This window comes from Papio anubis, chromosome 13 (assembly GCF_008728515.1).
Source record: "Papio anubis isolate 15944 chromosome 13, Panubis1.0, whole genome shotgun sequence".
In the NCBI taxonomy this organism is placed as follows: domain Eukaryota; kingdom Metazoa; phylum Chordata; class Mammalia; order Primates; family Cercopithecidae; genus Papio; species Papio anubis.
This window is the reverse complement of record NC_044988.1, coordinates 69,190,599-69,206,442: the sequence shown is the minus strand read 5'-3', so window position 1 is coordinate 69,206,442 and position 15,844 is coordinate 69,190,599. Positions and strand designations below refer to the sequence as shown.

The following is a 15,844-nucleotide window of genomic DNA, read 5'->3' as shown; positions in this document are numbered from 1 at the left end:
TAATGATTGGTTATTCTGCTAAATCATTCTAAGAGCCTTCACAAATACACTATTCATAATGCTCAAAACTTTACAGTTTAATGCAGCTTTCCCATTTGTGATTTAGAATACTTGACAACTGTTTTATCAAAATTTTATGTTCTCTTATATTTTTTTCTACCTGAGAATTTTACTGTTTCCACCTTGTAACTTCTGTTACAAGTAATTTCTATGTTCCTATTGTACTAAACAGCCCTAAATTTGCATTTTGATAGATAATGATTTCTATCATGCCTATTACCATGATACAGAGAGGGAAGATGATATGTACCAAAATCTTCTATTTCATATGCTCAGAACTTAAATCCATTATTTTGCCTATAAAATCTCTATTTATAAAAGGAAAATAAAAACTGAGTTTTTCTTTATTTAAGAGTCAGATTAGGTTCAGAGGCAAGAGTTCCCTATAGGAATCCAAAAACATGCTTTTTCCTTTAAAAATGAGGTCAGATTTTTGATAATTAAGCAACTATAGGAGGCAAACTTGTCGGCTATAACCCAAAGGTGATTATTTTCCTCAGAAAAGAAGGCCTGCATAGTATTTTATCAGATTAGGAAAAGATGTCATTTACCATTATTGTATTATCCTGACTTGTTTCAATTTCCTCATTAGACAGTGAACTTATATTTGTTCATCTTTGTGTACTAACAGAGGGCACCAAATAAATGTTTGTTTTATAGTAATATAATTTCAGCTTCATCCAAACATATATCTCACTGAAACAATTTAAAATGTATTGGGAAAGAGGCACATGATAAAGTCAAATGATAAGTTTATAGACACATTGCTTCCTGTTAGGATTAAAGTGCCATTACATATAGTATGTAATATATGCACTGTGTGCCTATGTCAACTACAGGGGATATTAAAATGAGAACAATCAGGCCTGCTCTTGAGCTCACAATTTGGAAATAGAGGATGGACTGCACTGCCTTTTCTTTAAAATTCTTGGAAGTAGCTCGTTTCACTGTGTATTTTTGTCTACTCTTGGTACACAAGTAAACTACAGAAATTAATTTCTTTCAGTATTGAAATGTTTGCTTTCCTCTTTATTTCAACTAAGTTGTAATAATTTCTGGTATCCTGGTAATTGATAACTAAGATAATATCTACACAGTGGATGCTGTTAATTCTCTTAGCGGTCATGCACAAAGGAAGGGTTTGAGCCAACCTAGGGTTGTGTTGCCTCTGTAGACTAGTCTAGGAAAGCATCCAGGTGTCAGGTATTTTGGTCCCTTCCACCACACCTCAGCAAATGTAAAACAAGCCCACAGTTAATGGCCCTGTGGCAACCTTGCCCTGGAGAATCTGAGTAAGAGCATTTGAAATGAGGAAAGCAAGATTTCACATTTAAATCTCTTGCTTTGGCACACAGTTGCTTTTATTGATTAATAAGCAAATAATTATAGGGGAACTACCATTCATCAAATACTCTTATTAAAATATTATGGCACTATAAACTATATTGGTATAAAAATGTTTTATTCTTTCTTTTGTAGCAAGCCCAAGATGTAGCAAGCAGTCCACCTGAGAGCTCCTTCCAGAAACTAGCACCCAGTGAATATAGGTATACTCTATTGAGGGATCGAGATGAGCTTTAAAAACTTGAAAAACAGTTTGTAAGCCTTTCAACAGCAGCATCAACCTACGTGGTGGAAATAGTAAACCTATATTTTCATAATTCTATGTGTATTTTTATTTTGAATAAACTGAAAGAAGTTTTGGGTTTTTAATTTTTTTCTCCCCGACTCAAAATGCATTGTCATTTAATATAGCCTCAAAAAAAAAAAAAAAAAAAAACCTGCTAGGATTTAAAAATAAAAATCAGAGGCCTATCTCCACTTTAAATCTGTCATGTAAAGAAAGGCGACATTGCCAGAAACTTACCATTAACTTGCACTACTACGGTAGGGAGGACTTAGGGATGTTTCCTGTGTCATATGTGCTTTTCTTTCTTTCATATGATCAATTCTGTTGGTATTTTCAGTATCTCATTTCTCAAAGCTAAAGAGATATACATTCTGGATACTTGGGAGGGGAATAAATTAAAATTTTCACACTGTGTACTGTGTTTTACTGATTGGTTGGATATTGCTTATGAAAATTCCATAGTGGTATTTTTTTGGATTCTTAATGTGTAACTTAAACATACTTTGAAGCGGAGGAGAGTCATAAGACAGAACATTTGGCAGGAATTGTCCTTATGAACCAAGAAAAAGAAAATGAAAAGTATTATTAAGCTTCTGTGTTTGTCTAAAAATGTGGCATATGGATGGCATTTAAAACTTTGAATGAATTATACCTAAATCTGGGAAAGGGAGGTGACAGTGGAACAGGTTACCAGTCAGAACTAGATGAGTTTTAACGCTACTCCTATTATGAGACTTCAATTTCCAAAGAGAAGAACCAGCAGAGAAATTGTATTTCGGTAATTTTAACCTCCTTCTGTCTTGTAGAGTCTTGTTATAGTTGTGTAAATTAAAAACACAGAATAAGGAACATATTTAACTTTTCTTTCCATTGTAAAATGGTTAGAGGACCTTACCCCCTCTAGATTCCCTGATTTCCCAGGCCTGCAGCATACAGTAAGATGGGTCCCTGTGCCAGGCCTCAATACTGCCAGGGAATAAAACCAGAGGGAGAGGACCCTCAGTGTCATATCAGGAAGCCCAATGCCAGAGGACAGACAGGCTCAAAATTGTCTTTTCCTCTGGGCCCGGGTTGGTGCTATAGGCCAAGGGTCATTTTATACTTGGGTATAAATCAATCCCAGTTTGGGAAAAGATTATTTTTAAGCTTAAAAGGCTGACATGTGCCATTATATGTAGTATGTAATATATGTAACATCTTCCAATTGTTTTAAAATATTTATAATGGATATTTAATTATTATTTTTAAAAACCAGCTTATAATTCCTAGTGATGCATGATTTATCCATAGTTTTATTGAAAATAATAAATGTTAATAAGGTGATAAGGGGTATATTTTAGTGTATTGTACCGGATTGTGAATAAGAAAGTAGGATGGACCTTTCTAGAGGTTGGGCCTTAGTTCTGTTATCCTCATTGCTTTTAGCCAGTAAGTTGAATCAAGTTAGAGTTATGGTCTTCAGGTTAGATGATGGACCAGATCTGTGAAGGTCAGCATGGAAATTCACAAACATTCAACAAGATAGCACACAGGACCAAAAGCAGCACATGCAATCAACTGGAATAATATGGTAATCCTGTAACTGGGTTTGAAAAAATAATCAACAAAAGATACAATTCAGGGGTGAGGTTGCAGAGAGCTGACTTAAGAGTAGTTATTATGAAAAAGGCCTCAAGGAGTACGTGTTCACTATTCTGTAAGATGATAAAGTGGCTGTTAAAAAAAGGAGTTGATTTGAGGAAGTATTATTTAGCATTCATGCATACTGGGCTTAGGCTCTAGCCCTGCCACTATCATTGTCTTCTCTGGACTGTGAAGCCATTGAGGACAAGGAAACTAAATTTAATGTCTATATCACTAGTGCCTAGAATTTCTGGACACTTAGTAGTCACCATCAGGCATTTAGTTAATGAATGAGAAGCGAAGTGACCTTGGTTACTTTTTTACCCTGAGGGGCTCAGCACTCATTAGGACGTGGTGCCTACCTAATTTTATAAAAAGTCACTAAGCTTAAGTGCACTCCATGAAAGGACAGCTTGGATAAAAAGGTTTTTAAAATATGGATGTTAAGGCTGTTCTGTTTGGAGAAGACTTGGGACTGGACAGTCTTTAGATACTTGAAGGGCTGGCATTGTCTATCTGAATCCCAGGGCTTGAACTAGGATTTGAGGAAGTCACAGGGAAGCAGATTTCAGTGTGACATTTATTCAGTGCAAGTTTTTTGGTGCTAGAGTACCTGACAAAGCTGAATAAAGCATTATTTCTGCCCTAGAGGTGTTTACAGTCTAGTCAGCAGATGGATATGTAAACAATGACTGTAACGTGTTATAGATGTAAAGACAGAAGAAAATAAAGGTTAATGAGGGCATAAAGGAGCACTCAATTGCAGAGATTTGAAGACATTATTTTTATTTTGAGCTTTTAAAAGATGAACAGGTATTCTCAGGAGGTAGAGATCTGGCTGAGAGGGAATAATCTGAGCAAAGGTGTGAAACAGCCTAATGCATTAGAGAAAAAAGTTCTTTTAGTAAGGCATTTGGGGTTGGAGAAGCTAGAAAAAGAAATGGGAGCTGGTCACACAGGGCCTTGTGTACCAGACTAAGGGGTTTGTAGTATATATTGTAGACAGCAGAGATCCATCAACAGATTGCAAGCAGGGAAATATGTTCACTTTCAACTTTGAGAAAGAATATTGTGGAAGCAGGTCTCAAATTTAGACTTGTTCCCCTCTGAACCGTGAATCAGACCATTTCAGGTGGACGTCTTCCCCAGTTTATTTAATCTACTCAGGGCCTCAGGCTTCTCAGCTGGGAAGAGAGGATGCAAGACCAGACTGAAGATCACAGTTGACTCCCAAAACCAAAAGGAGGCCTTTCTGCTTCTTAGCCAGCTACCTTTTCCAGTTCTTCACAGTGTGAAAACTTTTAGATGACATTCTACAAATTATTATTTTTTTTTAAGTTAACAGAACCTAGCCAATAAGATAGAGAATGGGCATCTAAAGCATCTCAGAGCTCTCTGATGAAGCCAGGTTGTCAAAGATCATTTGCAAAAGAACGGAAAACTGGCATGACAAAAGTTAGAGGAGAGTGAAATATAAAAATGTTTGAAATGTTCAAGCTCACAATAAGCTTAAATTTATAGAAAATGCTAAGGTTGTCCAGAAGGCTTTTTTTTTTTTTTCTTTTTTAAACCTGAGAGCAAAAAGAATGGATAAAGTAGTGTAATGAATTGACAATCAGGAAGAACAGAATAACTCATTTTTTTTTTCTCCTACAAGGAGATATGGCTGGACCAAAATAAAATGACATGAAATTGCAAAAATGAAAAATAAAAAACTATTGCCCCCTTAAATGATTTCAAGATTGTTAGATCCGCACTTCTGTATCCTAGAGAGCTACTGGAGGTTGCAAATGCTTTCTGTTAACAACTATTGGGAATTTTTGAGAAACTATGGAGAATGTAAGGTGACAGAAGACTGGAAATGGGGAAACATATTGCAGTTTTCAAATAATTAGCTAATAGCTTTAGCTATTTTTCTAAAATAAAACCTCATGAACCAAACAAATGTTAGTACTCTGTATTTGGGGGAAAGATTTAAATAGGTGTAAAGAACAAAACAGTTACCTCTTTTTAAACCCATTATTTAAAGACCCTGAAGACAGTAAGTTGTTTCAGGACTCAAGTTTTATGCTGATAACTTTATGTTCATTAAACCAGGTTGGATAGGAACTCTGCTTAGCAACTGTTTTTTAGCTGTGTTTGAATTTTTGTATATATTTCCAAGTAATAAAATTATATTTATAAAATATTTCTATATTTGAGACTTTTTACTAATTCACTTTGTTATAAATAACATCATATTGTAAACACTTTACTCAGAATCTATATGACCACAGTTGCTAGCTTTCTCAGATTTAAAGTTATTTCCCAGGTAATTGTACCAAATCAGAATGGGAAGCTATATGAATCCATGTGATCACTCAAACCCAGCCTTTCGTTGCAGCAAGCATCCAGCTTCCCTCTTGAAGAACACATTGGGGAAAGGCTGGCCTGCCCTTAAACAATAGGTTTTAGAGTCACCAGAAGAGGAACAGTGCAGCTTACAAATTGCTTCTCTAAAATGCTCCCTTCCCCCAACCCTGCTTAGTAAATTCCTCCCATTCATCCTTAGTGCCTAATAACACTTGTCAATCCCTGTGGTCCCACAGTCCTTTATGGATTTTAGAGTACTCAGTCTAATTCAGAGTTAGAAGTACATGTATCTCTCTTATTACTGTGTGAATGCCCTGAAAGCACGAACTCCTCTATCTTTGTAATCCCAGCACTTGCGACACTGAAGGTACTCGGGAAATCTCTGATGGAAAAAAAAAAACAAAAAGCCAAATTAAATAATAAGTATGTGAGCAAATGAATAAAGAACAAGAAAGCATCACCACAAATGGAATGAGCTCTACTGGTTAATCTGCAAATCTCTATCTGATGATTCTGTCCATCATAAATACGTGTTTAGGTGAATCTAGTCACCTTTAATCCTGTATCCAAATCCAGCTTTGGGGTCCTAAGAGTTTTTGTCTAGAATAGATTAAAATCTTACAGTGCACACCAAGCCAGAGATACATAACTATCAGAATGACACTTGAATACCCTCTTGGGTAATGCAGAGTCCTGCAGAGGTGCCAGAAAATTTCTGAACTCCACATTTGCTGTGAGGTAAACCTGACCCTATCTTGGCCTCATGGAGCAAAAGACTTGACAAAATAGCCCTGTTGTGGTTTTCAAAACACCATCTGCCATTCGGCAAGCATTATGTACTGTTTCCAGGCTAGAGATCTAACAGTAAGGAGACTGTACCTGCCATCAAGGAGCTGAAAGTTGAGTGAAGGAGCCAAATAGATGTGTAAATAATGGAATGTTGTAGGTGCTAGGATGTGAGTTAGTCGCAGAGAACATGGAGGTGTGTACAGCCTTGGGAATTGGGAGCCTTCCTAGAAGTGTTTTCTTGCTCAGAAAGAGCTATACTTTCCTAAGCACATCAGGCCCTTCTCCAGGAGAATTGTTATTAATAAAGACTGTCATTATTCTATTATCTTACTGTAATAAAAAGTATTATTAGGTATTGCTGACCTGTTTTTTCCTCACAGCTCTAGTCTTCTCAGGTAATAACAACATGTCCCATGTGTTTTACTTATTGCCACGGCTACCAGGGAGGAATCCACATGCCTACTGTCTTGGTGCCCTGTATAAACTTGCCTACATAGGATTATATCAATCTTAGAATTCTGACGCCTTGTTTTCCTGCCCTGACTACTGCCCAGGAAGCGGAATCGAACATGGCATTCCTGGCTATGCACACAGCAAGGAAAATAGAACAGGTCATCAATTCTGAGTGATCAATTCTGACTTCAAAATGAGCATGGCTTTCTGATTTAAAACACAAGTGTCCATTCAGAAATTTTCCAGGATTCAAAGGTAAATTTCCTGGTGTGTGGCTTCTGGAATTCAGCTTTTACCCCTTAAATTTAGCCTTTTGTCCAAGCTCAGTGTTCTGGAACATTTTCTATTTTCTTGTTTTTCACAATTACTGGTAGTAATTTAACCTGCATGTATACGTTCCCACTAATGTTGGGATTTTGTTTTTTATCTGGGCCTAGAAATGATAAATTCTTTTTAAATATAGATGCTCTTTGTTTTTTGATAACACACTTATTTTCATTGCCCTTACTACTAAGGTGACCATGTAATTTTTTTCATCCAAACCAGGACATTGAGATGAAAAGGGAGCATTAGTAATAATTTCACCAGGACAACAGATGTAAATCAGGACTGTCCCAGACAAACTGGGATGTATGATCACCCTGCTCCTAACCGTATCTTACATATTTTCATGTTTGGATATCATTCTTAATCAAGATGAGAAAGATGCACTTTCTACCAGGCATCTGTCATCTTTGAACAGTCTTCTTAATAAAGCCTTTAAAAAAAACCATTTTAAGGATTCTTAGTATATTTCTCAAGTCTCCACTCATTTTAGGTGTCTCCCTAACACTTCTTGTAGGTACACGATACCTTTTTTAAATTAATGTGCATTTCCTTTAAACTTTGGGGAAAAAATGGTAACAATTAGTAACAGCAACTAACATTTGCACAGTTACTAGGAGCCAGGCACTATTATAGGCACTGAACATGAATTTAGTCTTTTAATCCTCATAACCACCCTGTGAGATAGCAAGGTGTCAAGGTAGGAAGGAGGAAGACTTAAGGACATCCTGAATTGTTGACCCCCAGTGTACCCTGATAAGTGGCAGCAACCTGTTATGAACAGTAAAACCTATAGATGAAAGAAAGGGAACTATGGAGAACTAGTAAATGCCGCTGGATTTCTTTTCATTCCTATCAGCTAATTGAGCAGCTGTTTGTTGGAATAAGTACATGAACCTTAGCATTCGAGACCCAGGTTCAAATCCTGTCAAATGCTTACCTCTTCAGCCCCACCCTTGCCCAATGCCAATACCTGCTTGCTTGACACGGCCATTACATTCCTGCTGCTGCACCCTGTTTCAATACTACTCTGTCAGACTATCAATACTTCTTGGATTCCTGCTATTCTGACCTAGCAATCCTAAGGTAGGATGGAAGATAAGTCAGTCCAAATTTTCTCACAGTATTTCTTCAGTGATTCAGGTCCTATATCTTCTCTCTTCCAAGTCATGACTTTTAATTGGAAAAAGAGATAGAAATATCTTTACCTACAAATTCTGAAAATTTAAATTCATGATTTCCAAGTCCTGGAGTTTTTGTCTGGATTTCTTCTGTTGCTTCATTCATTCCTGTTAATATACAAAAGTGGGTACTAAGCAAGGATTTGATATGTCTTAGAAAGCTATTTCATATTTCAATACACGTCCCCAAACGAGAGCAGAACTCACATGCTATTACCTCATCACTCATCATCTAACAATCACTAACAGGAATGTAGTTTCTTTTTTCCTTCTCATCACTCTATTTCATGGCAAGAAGTACTCAAAGAAGATGATATGATCCCTGCCCTGAAAGCAAATTAGTCTAGTTGGGGAGATCACACCACCACCAGTGAAAGAATTTTACCCCTCTGAAGTTCGAGAACATTGCAGAATTAACCGTAAGTGAAAACTGGAGCCATTGAATTGCAGTGGTCAAGAAATATTCATGTAGAGATGGAAAACGATTGTGAAGGACTTGGACACTAAGAAGTAAGTTTCATGACTGTTTTCTCAGTGGGTTTTCAGTAAATATGGAATGACTATTAGGAACAAAGAGGGCATTCCGTGTTAAGCAGATGATCTCTTAAGCAGAGAGGGAAGAAAGCACAACCTGTGGGAAAGGCAAATATGCCAAATATACCAAAAACTCCACCAAATGTGAAGTTTAATACTAACTTCCCTGGCAAGAAGGCAAAATGAGGAACTCAGAGGAGTAATAGTCTTATCTGACACAAAGCAATATATCAATTCCTATGAACAAAGAAGTATTAAATTTTAAATAGATAACATCTTAGTCTATTTCCATCCAACCAGCTTCATCACTCAGGTGTGTTTAATTTCTTAGTTTTCTTAGTTTTCTGTGAGCCCACCATGTTATGTTTTGAGCCCTTCGTCCATAACTCCGTCTTCAATCAGGCATATTCTTCTTTAGGTACTCTCAAATACCGCATGTTCCACAAAGCCTGCCCCTTCTTTTCCAAACAGAGTTTGGTCCCTCCACTCTGTGTGCCCTCGTATTACTTTGCTCATTCCTCTCTTAGGGCACTTACCATGTTTTACTGGGATTTACTTGCTTTAGGTATCTGAATTCATTAGCCTGAATGGTTTACAAGGGTAGAGTCTATAGGTCTAGTATTTTTCTATGTATGGCCCCAGCACTCAACACACAACAGGCCTTCAGTTAAATGTTGGTTAAGTAAGTAAATTTATTGCATGTTTCCTTATTCGAGCACCACTCAGCAACATTTTAAATGACAAATGAATTCAGTAAGCTTTACAGAATTTGCAGAACTTCTTGCCATTGGGCCTTTTCTTGTGCTGACCCTTGCTAACACCAAGTGTTTAACAATAAAATGGAAAACATCTTTAGGGGGTTTAGATAATGAAACCCAAGTAAACATCTTTTTAGTGATTAACCTTAATACAAGAAAATCTCAACTACTTGTGAAGTGTATAGAAAACACACACCGTTGAATGTCTTTCTCAAATATTAAGTTTTTCACAGGAGCTGGACAATGGCTGGAGTATTCATTCAAGGCTGGAGTATTTATGCTCCTGAAGAATACTTGTGCTTTAGCTATCAAATGCACAGGTGACAACACTGACATTGTTTTGAAGGTTAAGAAATTGAATGCAATTTCTTTGGGTGGAAAAAAATATTTTCTTCAAGATACAAGTTTTAGGCTTGTCCAAGAGCTTAAACAAACCTCAGCTGACTATTATAAAGTAATATAGAAATTATTTTAGACCAGAAAAATGTAAACATGGTTTATTACCAGTTTGAACCTTCACCATAGAAAAACCTTGAAATCACTCTTGTGGATATTTAGTGGCATTGTCAGATGGTGAGTAATGAGTTTCAAGAGATAAAGCTGGGGCCAGAACATAGAAGGCTGTGAATGCCAATCTAAGGGATTCAAACTTTATTTGGTATTCAATGGGAGCCACTGAAAATCTTTCAGCAGAAAAATGAAAGATGGGCATGGTTGTTAATTCTTGTGGCAGTGATATGAGGAACGGAGCCACTTAAAGTTGGGGGAAGATCAAGTGTAGGGTGTGAGGTAATAGTCTTTTACTAGAGTGATGGCCATGGATATATTTAGAAATAGATGCAACAAACATTTAAGGGAGAATTGACAGGACAAGGCTTGATGTAAGGAATGGAGTCAAGTTGGTGACCACTAAAGTTGGAAGATTCATGGCTGGGATAGGAGAAGACAGCTGCCCCTGATTTTAAAAAATGTTGCTACAAGAGACAAAGCCAAACTAGGACTCTGATCTCAGGATTCCCCATCCAATTATCTTTCCATTGTAGCTACTGCCTGATTTGGAATGTTAAAGCTAGTCTGAAAGACCTCGAGCCTTAGCGGGTAACTTGATATGGCATAACACTCAGTGAAATTACCTTCAGGATTTTTTTTCTTAGACCCTGGTTATAATCCTGTCTCTTGTGCCAACTAGTTTTGTGATCTGGAACAAATCATTTGCCTTTGACACCTTTTATGGTTTTTTTTTCAATTTAATATTGCACAGATATATTTCTTATCTCCCATTTCTATATGAGAGTAGCAATGTGGATACATACCATGTGGATCCTTTACATTGATTGTTTATAATACCTAAGAAGTTTCTTTGTAAAAGGGCATCAAATTAATGAATGTAAATTGTGAGAAGCACCTGTTAAAAACAACAAAGTATTAATTTAAAAACAAAAAATGCCCCCAAACTTTTAATATTAATTTAGGCTAGAAGAGAAACTCCCCTACCTTTTATTAGGCCTCTGATTACTTAAGAACATTATCTAACATTCGTTAAGTACTTGTGAACCACAGCCACATTCTACTTTATAACAAGAAAACACCTCATTTCCCAGGAGAACTTTCCCCCCAGGCTTTTCTTCATCTTTCCTTGTAAGATTTCATGTGGCAGCAAGGAAGGACAAAGGGGACCCTGAGAAACACCTTTCATATTTAAGGTTAACACAAAGCATGGTTTGGTTTCTGCACTTTAATGAAAGAAAAAGGTTCTATATTATATAGTTATATTACAGGTTTCCTCAACTTCTTGTGATTGATGTTACCAGTATTTGATTCTTACTCCTGTACAAAAATCTTAGAGCACTTAAGGGAGGGCAGGAGGCAGGCAGCCCACAAAAGGTTTTTGGACTCATGGAATTCTCCCTGTACAGCACTGAGTTTCAGTATAACCTCAGAATCCTCCAGGAACTCTGGCCAGTTCTACACAGCACCATCATACCCTCCTTTCTGGGATGGTCTGCAAAATGTCTTTGGAGGCAATTCTGAAAGAACAGTTTCAAAATTAGTCTAAGTAATATTAATACTAGCGTCACTACAGTAAGTACATGATTTCCCAAGGGTATCATTTTAAAGGATAATCATTTGATCTATGAATTATGATAAATTTGTTTTAAAAAGCATTAAAGTTTATTTTTAAATTACATAAAAAGCACTGTTTAAACAATGGTTATAACCAGTAAACATTAAGAAAACTTGTAGGCAGGTGGATGGATTGAAATACTCTTGATTTTATAGTTTAAGGGCCAAATTGAACACTGTGTATGTCTGCATCAGCTACCATTAAAAACTTTGAGGCTGCTGGACACTCGGTGAGGAATCAGAAGTTTTTTAAAAAGATGCAAATGAATGGAAAGTGTCATTGCAAAGCCTGTTTGGTAAAGCAGAATGGACGACCCAATTTTTTTTTTTTTTTTTTTTTTTTTTTTGAGACAGGGTCTTGTTCTGTCACCAAGGCTGCTCCTGAGTTCAAGTGATCCTCCTACTTCAGCTTCCCATGTAGCTGGGACCACAGGTGTGTGCTATGCCACACCCAGCTAATTTTTAATTTTTTTCATGCAGAGTCTCACTATGTTGTCCAGGCTGGTCTCAAACTCCTGGGCTCAAGTGATCCTCTGGCCTCTGCCTCCCAAAGTGCTGGGACTGCAGGCATGAGCCCCTGCCCCGACCCCCATCTCAATTTTGTATAGAGGCAGTATAGTATGAGAGACATAAAACAGTTTTTATAGCTCAACAGACCTAGTTAACATTCCTGGCTTCACCCCTTTGTAGTTGAGTAAACCTCTGCAAATTATTTTCTCTGAGGCCCAGTTTCCTTACTTGTAAAATGCCTGGTGAAGTGCCTGGCAAACAGAAGATATTCAAGAAATTCCAGTTCCTCTGTGAGAGTGTTTTTTTCAAGCTAAAGGTTGCAACCCATTGGTAGATATCAATTTAGTGGGTTGCAACTGGCATATTTTAAAAACTGAAAATATAAAAAGCATCAGAATGGTACATAATGTTCATTAGGCATATTCTAACGTTTGATATAAATGCGTTTTTTACTGTGGGCTACAGCCAAAAGGTTTGAAAATCTCTGCTCTACAGAGAAATTCTCAGGTTAAAAAAAAAAAAAAGTCCTTAGGATTGCTGCCTTTATCCAAATGAGGGCCCACAAATTTTAAGACTTTAATCAAAGTGTTCCCACTTTCTAACTTGTTGTAGTAAAAATAAGACATGAATTGGAGAAGATATTTAATCTGATACAACATTAAATTCAATTTTAAGATTGGTTTCTGCGCCATACTGACTATTTTATGCTTATAAACACTATCGTTCATAGTTGATCAAACTCTTCTAGCAATTTCTATGAAAAAGTTGGCTATTAGGTTCCATTATAGGGAAATGAGATACTTTTTAAAAGTACTATAACTTGCCTATATGTGAAGACCGCTAGAGTAATATTCCAATCCTGATGAGCAGTAAAAGTCAAAGGCTTATATGAATACATACAGTGGTGTTCCACACTGGCTCAGTAAAATTGAGAGATACCAACACAAAGTGTAAGCTTCAAATACAGGCTTCCTTTCTCCTTCAGGTCCTTATGTAAACCAGGCTTACCTTATAATGAATCCCTAGTGCTGCCACTAAGTTGGTGGGCTGAAAGGATAGCCCACTTGGTGGGGAAGAGTGGGGTAATATGCAGTGATGAAGAAGGGTAGAATACTGGGAGTTTCAGAATTAAATGACACAGCTGAATCTTGATGTAGCTGTATCTTAGATTTATAATTTCAGCTGACTATGCTGGACTGGTGATGTCAGAATTACCCCTGGAACAGAGGTTTAGGAATCTTGCTTTAGTAAGTGCCTGGGTGAGTTCTGATCCTCATTCAGGTTTGATCACCCTGTGTTAAAGGGACAGAGCAAGGTCCAGAAACTAGAGAAGAGATGTAGTTCAAAAGTAATTATCCCAGCCTCACAGGTGTCCAGTATCAGATACTGGATCAGAATCTGATACTTATTCAAATATTTCCTTCTTGGTATTATTAATATGTTAATGATATAAAGCAGCAGAGAGCAATACTTGCTACTTTCTAGTTATTTAATGATACTAAGAAATGGCGCTGTTTCACTGGAATTCATTGATGAGATTCAAGAAGTATGAAAGAGAAAGTCTCTTTAGACAAGGACATGAAAGGTAGCCATCAATAAAAGTTACTAAAAGTAAACTCAGAAAGAAAGCAGTGATAAACCGTCCAATCCCCTGATGAACCTTAACTCCTGGCAGAGAGACAGCTCACACCACCTGGGGTGCAGGTGCCCATTCCTGTGCTCAGAAAAAAGAGTAAGTAAGGCAAAAGGTTATTCCCTCCTATTTTAAATGAATTGGGGAACAGAGGGAAGCTGCCCATAATCTTAAATTCTTTTTTTCCAAATTTAAAGCCTTTCTACAGTTTGAGATAGACACGTGGTTGGGCTGGACCATGCTTGCTGTGAATGTCAGGTGTTGAGATTAGCACCACACCCTTCCCTGGGTCTGAGTCTTGCATGGGTCTTTGTTCATCATTGTCCAGAATGTGAGAAAGGTAAGCACGGGTACACCATTTTGGGGAAGAAACAGCAGCAATAGAAAGCAAAGGGATGCATAGGAGATAAAAAGTCTGGGGAAAAGGACGGTAGTAACAGAAATGAGGTAGCAAGCGAGTTCTCAGCTCCCCCCAGAGATCAGCTGAAAAGAAGACTGGGTCAGATACCCCCTCTCTGGCAGATATATCACCCCTCAAAAGTGGAGCATGCCCCAGGAAATGTTCTTGGTGGTTTTTTCTCCTTCCTCATTTTAGCCCAAACTCTAACAATGTTGAAAATATCTGGAAATTTCTTTTTTTCTTTTCTTTTTACCTAGAGGTTATAGGAAGGGATGAACAGAGATGACAGACAAGACAAAAAAGGTTATGAGAGAATTCCTCATTATACATGGGTAGAATTCACCCCAAAAACCAAAGAACTTTTTCATAATTACAAAGGAGGGGCGGCACAGGGCACAAGATCTTTGAGGTGTTAGGAGACAGGCTGACAGACCAAGCTTGGTGACTGGCTTAATAAGTCTCCTACCATTTGAAATTGTGTTATTTATTTAAAGAGAGGCAGAGGAAGAGTTCAGAAGCCAGAAGATTTTGGGAAGAGAAGTTGAGCCTCTTTCATTTTCTTACATCATTAATTTCCTTCACCAGAAAATATAGTTGGACCAAACTGCAATAGGGTTCGCCAATGGACTCCATTATGCAGTCCACCTGTGCTCCTCACTAGGCCCTGATTTCCCTATCCGGTAACAAAGGCTTCTGAACTCTTATTCTTTTCCTTGCTAACAAACCTCAATAATCTACACTTAGTCTTAAGGTCTCCAATTCAGGGTTATGGAAGAAACTAGTCTTCCATAACCCAACGTTTCTACACATCTCAAGTCCTTATCAGAGTTAGAGGTTCAGTTTTCACATTTCCAGGGAGAAAATCTGTTCCTTGGCAGTCTTCAAACTTAGCTGACATACATTATACACCCTCAGCCCAGGGCCTCAATCTCTAACATCTCCATGAACACCCCAGCAAACAACAAAATATATCCACTTATCACACTTCAATCCCACTTGAACATCAGTAGCCACTATCTTGATATACTTGTGTTCCAAAAGGTGACGGAGGGTCCAACAGCAGCAAAGATCCTCATTAGGATACACATGTTGGCACCAATAATCCTGAAGTTTGGTTTTTAACTGCATTTCTTGTCAGTTTGGCTGGGAAGATCTGGACAGCTGGAAGTGAGCTTCTCCATCATTTTCTGTTTCTTTCTTTGTATCAATTTTCCACCTGTGAAGCCCAACACCCCACCACCAAGTGCAGCTGCAATTCCTGCCACTTTGAAGCCTGCAAGGAGGCCAATAGGACCCCCTACCATTCCTCCGATCAGTGCACCTGCCACAGGCAGAGCTGCCAGCTTGTATTTTGCAGCCTGTATAAAAAAAAAAAAAAAAAAAAAAAATTCAATTTAGAAATTGAGTTGAGAATATCTGCCTGTGGTGATGTGCGTTTTCCTCTCATTACTCCTGGCAATGCCTCTTTAACTC

General features: G+C 37.6%; 2 protein-coding genes across 5 annotated transcripts in view; one reads left to right on the top strand and one right to left on the bottom strand.

The window, feature by feature from the left end:
* Positions 1-2,097, top strand: part of ERP44 (endoplasmic reticulum protein 44) — a 115,644-nt gene extending 113,547 nt beyond the window's left edge. For both annotated transcript variants that reach the window (XM_003911445.5, XM_009188418.4), the window contains exon 12: positions 1,540-2,097. In XM_003911445.5, the coding sequence (XP_003911494.1) occupies positions 1,540-1,641 (102 nt within the window). In that variant the 3' untranslated portion in view covers positions 1,642-2,097. The remainder of the gene's footprint in view (positions 1-1,539) is intronic.
* A 1,981-nt stretch (positions 2,098-4,078) lies between these two features.
* Positions 4,079-15,844, bottom strand: part of STX17 (syntaxin 17) — a 77,046-nt gene continuing 65,280 nt past the window's right edge. For 2 of the 3 annotated variants that reach the window (XM_017949693.3, XM_017949694.3), the window contains 2 exons: positions 8,440-15,729; positions 4,079-6,047 (listed from right to left, as the gene is read on the bottom strand). In XM_017949693.3, the coding sequence (XP_017805182.3) occupies positions 15,490-15,729 (240 nt within the window). In that variant the 3' untranslated portion in view covers positions 4,079-6,047; positions 8,440-15,489. The remainder of the gene's footprint in view (positions 6,048-8,439; positions 15,730-15,844) is intronic. The other variant, XM_031654356.1, reaches the window with a different exon arrangement.